This window comes from Sinocyclocheilus anshuiensis, unplaced genomic scaffold (assembly GCF_001515605.1).
Source record: "Sinocyclocheilus anshuiensis isolate Anshui unplaced genomic scaffold, SAMN03320099.WGS_v1.1 scaffold1829, whole genome shotgun sequence".
NCBI lineage: Eukaryota > Metazoa > Chordata > Actinopteri > Cypriniformes > Cyprinidae > Sinocyclocheilus > Sinocyclocheilus anshuiensis.
Window position 1 is genome coordinate 155059 of NW_015536583.1, and position 5465 is coordinate 160523.

The window sequence follows — 5465 nt, forward strand, 5'->3', positions numbered from 1 at the left end:
CACGCCCTCCCTCACACCCTCAAACACACACACCCACTCACTCACTCAAACACCCACACCCACACTCACTCACTCAAACACACACACCCACACCCACACTCACACACACACACACACTCTCACACACACACACACACACTATCATCATCCGTTAGCAATAAGAAACTGAATGTAGGGCCCTATGAAATCAGTTTTATTTTTTCCCCAAATTCTGTTTTATTTTTTTCTGTATTCTGTTTTTTTCCATTTTTATTTTTCTGGACTCCTTTTTAAATGGTTAAATGATATTTTATTCATCAAAAAGCATGTCTAATTGATTAAAATCAGGAAACTTTTTACATCAATTTATTAAAAGTTTAACAAGTATGATATGTTTAGGGCCGTATGAAATGTTCAGTTTTTTCTCACCGTATGTTTTATCGTTACCAAATTATGTGTTTTAACACATCTAATTATTAGAATGCATAAAAACAAAATAAAGTTGTAATGAACAATAGTAGGCTAATATATTGCTGGCACAATGTCTTCAAGTTAAACCGAACTTTTATTTTGACGGGTTGTACAGTGATTGATTCAAATAAAATGATTGGATGGCAAACAGTCCGTTCAATAGGTAAACAATTAAGCGTGTAAATGCATATGACTATCTTTTCTTTTTCCTTACTTCTTACAGACATTCATGTGTTTATTTATGTCTTTCAAACTGAATATTTACTAAATATTTGGTGAAAAAAGTTCAGAAGTATTTGTCAAGCCTTCCTTTTGTATATTTGATCAGATTGTATTTGGATATATACTCAGACTGATCTGAGGTCACGTCCTTTGCTCTGATTGGTTGCAGAATAAGAGCGCCTTCCTGTGCGGCGTGATGAAGACGTACCGACAGAGAGAAAAGCAGGGCAATAAAGTGCAGGAGTCCACGAAAGGCCCAGACGAGGCCAAGATAAAGGTGCTACTCTCTTCATCAGAAACTCAATCTCGTGATCTGTGACTGCCTGTTCTTCTCAAGCTTCTTCACTCCGCTTTTTAATGTTAATACATGGACACTGCTGGTATCTGAACATTCAAATAACACAGTTTTAGGATTCCTGCTTGCTTTGAGCAATTAATTTGCATGACTCTTCCAGTCACTCCTGATTTTACAATATGGATCATTTTATTCAAACATAGGAGGGAAAAATTATGTTTCTCTAAAGGTGCTGGCAGTAATTCGGCATTTAACATTATCAACATGATAACAATATACAGACATACGCTGAATATACAAAAAAACCTGCTAAAATATTTTATTGATTATTAAATTAATTGTTTTTGTTAAGCATGCACGATGTTGGATTTTGCCGATATCTGATATTTTTCAACTCATTTTGGCCGATACCGATATATTTCCTTTAGTTTGGAAACACCACCAAGTCTCTCCTGTGTGGAAATTATAAACTAATTATTTTTAATTTTGGTTAGTTTTTAAGAAAAACTTATTTGTTAGAATTAAACCATAATTAAGTTATTTTATAGTGACAGGCCAGTTCCGATATCGGTCCGATAATATCGTGCATCCCTAGTTTTTATATTAATTTCCAAGACTTTTCCATGTCTAGAAATCACACATTTAAAATAAAATATTGTATTATTCATCATTTAATCTGTTTTTCAAAAGAAAAACAGCTTGTTTTAGTGCTTGTGCGTGTAAGATAGCACATTTCAGTCTGAAATAGTTTTGTATGAATTAAATTATTGACTAAAACAGTGATTAGCATACAATTATTTTTTCTAGCTGACTGTCGAGTTTATGATCACTGAATGTCTTTCCTGAGGTAAATGTATCATTGTGACATTATTGATCTCAAGCTGTGTTGTTGACATCTTTAACACTAAAAGTCAAAATGCATCATTAAAAAACTATTTAATGTATGTTTGAGTAAATCCGTCATGAAAACAAGCTATGGCATCCACTGTTTAAATGTTTCTACTTCAACAACAAACTGGTGTAGAAACCGAATTGTATCATTAAAAAGTTTTCATAATAAATGTTGATATTTTCATTATACAAGCGTATGTGCAATTTAAATATCGGTTTATAGTATAGTAGTCAAGCCACCTTTGTTTATACAGCGCCTTATACAATACAGATTGTGTCAAAGCAGCTTCACAGTGTCAACAGGAAAATAGTTTCAATAATGCAAGAAGACAATAACAAAGAGTCATTTTCCAGCTAAAGTCCGTTCAGTGATGATTCAGTGATGTACCACCTGACGGGTTTATTGTAGTTTGCAGCATTGAGATGAATTGTCATGTACTGAACCTGATTGCCTCTGTATCCAAATGAATGAATATCAAACTGAATTGAGATTGAATGTGTCTCAGGCTCTGCTGGAGAGGACGGGATACACTCTAGATGTCACGACAGGCCAGAGGAAGTACGGCGGCCCTCCTCCAGAGGAAGTGTTTTCCGGCCCGCAGCCCGGCATCGGCACCGAGGTTTACTGTCACACTCTGGCGGTTCTGTGAGCGCCAGCGCTGAGCGACTGAGCTGACACCTGTGTGTGTGTGTGTGTGTGTGTGTGTGTGTGTGTGTGTGTGTGTGTGTGTGTGTTCCTGCAGGTGTTTGTGGGGAAGATCCCGCGCGATCTGTACGAGGACGAGCTGGTTCCTCTGTTTGAGAAGGCCGGCTCCATATGGGATCTGAGGCTGATGATGGATCCGCTCACCGGGCAGAACCGCGGCTACGACTTAAGGTGTGTCTGTTTGTGTGTGTGTGTGTGTGTGTGTGTGTGTGTGTGTGTCTGTTTGTGTGTGTCTGTGTGTGTGTCTGTGTGTCTGGGTGTGTCTGTTTGTGTGTGTTCTTGCGGGTGTGTCTGTTTGTGTGTGTTCTTGCAGGTGTTTGTGGGGAAGATCCCGCGGGATCTGTACGAGGACGAGCTGGTTCCTCTGTTTGAGAAGGCCGGCTCTATCTGGGATCTGAGGCTGATGATGGATCCTCTCACCGGTCAGAACCGCGGCTACGCCTTCATCACCTTCTGCAGCAAAGAAGCCGCGCAGGAAGCTGTCAAACTGGTGCGGGTCGTCCTGATGCTCACCGTGGGCTTACACGCTGATCCATAATCGCTAACAATAATGAATGAAAATCAGTCGTTAGCCCCTTATACAGTGTTATTTTAGTTATATTTATATACTATTATAGTTTTATTCATTAACTTTTGTTAGCGTAATTTCATTTCATTTTGATACTTTTTTTTGTTGTCATTTTGCAAGACAAAACAAGACAAAAATAACAAATTAAACCTAAATAGTAATATAGTAATAACAAAAATACCAAAAGCACATGAAAAAATAGCTATAATTTAATGAAATCAATTTAAAATATAAAATATATTTAAAAAAATTAAATATATAAAAACAAAATTAACTCCTATGCTCCTATGCTATGGAAAATATTTTCCAATATGCCAATGAAGTCATAAACTTACTTTTCTAACCCCGTTGGCAGATATTTTGTCTTGTATTAAATATAAATTTGCTTAAAAAAAATAAAATAAAAAAACAAGACTCATTATCTTTAGTAATTTTGCTTCTCCAGTAAATGCATCTTCATTTAAAGATGTTTAAACTGGAAAACAAGACAGAAATACTTCTGCAGTGAGTAATTTTTGTGCTTCAACTTTCGTGCCAAGGGTTTTTTTATAATTATTTTAATGAAATTTTATATTTTATTTCAGCTTTAATTCAATTTCAAAAATGTTTTTAATAATTTAAATAACAACAAAAACAGCTGAAAAAAATCAATTATCAAATTAATAAATAGCTACTTATGGGTGACCAAAGGTGATAAAACAACAACTATATATGTACATGCACACACCAGGGTTCCCACGCTTCTTGAAAGTGCTTGAATTTCAGACATATGGATTCAAGGCCTGGAAAGTACTTGAAAACAGACATAAGTTCTTGAAAGTGCTTGAATTAAATTTGAAATAAATGTTGTTTATGGCACTATTTCAACAGCTCAGCGGCTGCGCATCTCTAAAAAGCAAACAGCGGTGCTTCATTCATGAATGAAAGTGCGTTTTTGAAGGAATCTAGTGAGTCAGTGATTCACGATTACCCATTCATAAAGACTCGTTTCATTCCTGAATGAATCAGCCGTTCGAACGAATCAATTGAATGAATGATTCAGTGATAAAATCAGTGACTTACCGCCACCTGCTGGTGGTTTCAGTTTCATTTTTAGGAATAATTTCAGTTATTTAAATCATTTAATATTTATGTATTCAAAATTTTATATTTAAAACGTTAATCTCCACATGAATTTAATTGCACTCATGCCACCTCTGAGCCTCATTAAACGTCTGAAGCTCGTATTAGAAAGGCTAGTTTTTGATCAGAATTTTTGATCGTTGATCAGAAGGTGCTCCTAAATTTTTGTCATGTGTATCAGTAGCCTATATTAGATCCGTGCATGACGGATGACCCCTACTTAAGTGTTGTGAAATACATGAAGGCTATTTTATAGGCTTTATAGACAGATAAGCTGAGAGTGACTCTTGAAGGACCAGCACCACATCCTCTTGTACCACTGTTTGAAGGATTTATCTTCCAGAATCTGGCAGTAAATTTTGGGAGTTCATTTTTAAAAGCAAATAGAAAGTCCTATTTTTTTATTTATTTTTTTTGTTCATTAAATATTTTCAAAAAATATTGACGCTTTGAGCAGCTGCGTTCCTCTAAATCAAAGATGAAAAAATGGGATTTACAATAAGTCATTTACTAAATTATTTTGACTTGAGTTTATTTATTAATGAGTAACGTCTCTTTTGAGTGAATGTGCAAATTTTTAATGTTAACAGGTTTTACCAAGTTATTACAACATTTAACCACTTTTTATTCATTTAAAAATTGAGAAATTCTTTCATTGTACAAGAACTACAGCAAAAATCAGTTTGATGCATATTTGATCAATATTTTAGAAATTTAATTTGAATATTACCAGTACTGACTTCAATGGATTTCATTCAATTTCTTTGAACACGACTGCTCAAAACGGTCTAAATTTATTAAACCTACACATTCAAAACATTATTACTCTGAAATGTTTAATGTAAATGTTAAGTGTAAGTGAAATGTTAAGTACTGTAAGGTCTTTCGTGACACTACATATTCTGGGGTGTGAATTTGAGCGGTGCTTGATATAAAGTAAATGGTGCTTTAAAAAGTCCTTGAATCTGGTGTTCATGAAAGAGTGGGAACCCTGACACACACATCTAATCGGGTTCTGATTGTATGTGGTTTTGTATTTACGGTGTGTAACGTGTGTGTGTGTGTGTGTGTGTGTTTGGCATCAGTGTGATAACTACGAGATCCGGTCGGGCAAATATCTGGGCGTCTGCATCTCTGTGGCCAACAACCGTCTGTTCGTCGGGTCCATTCCAAAGAACAAGACCCGGGAGAGTATCCTGGAGGACTTCGGC

General features: G+C 35.7%; 1 protein-coding gene across 1 annotated transcript in view; it reads left to right on the top strand.

The window, feature by feature from the left end:
* The window catches only part of hnrnpr (heterogeneous nuclear ribonucleoprotein R), a gene marked incomplete at its 3' end in the record, with an annotated part of 13418 nt that extends 7956 nt beyond the window's left edge, over positions 1-5462 (top strand). Inside the window, exons 4-7 of the mRNA XM_016505612.1 lie at positions 842-949; positions 2365-2478; positions 2878-3054; positions 5340-5462. Coding sequence (XP_016361098.1) covers positions 842-949; positions 2365-2478; positions 2878-3054; positions 5340-5462 — 522 coding nt within the window. The remainder of the gene's footprint in view (positions 1-841; positions 950-2364; positions 2479-2877; positions 3055-5339) is intronic.
* Positions 5463-5465: the final 3 nt, after the last annotated feature.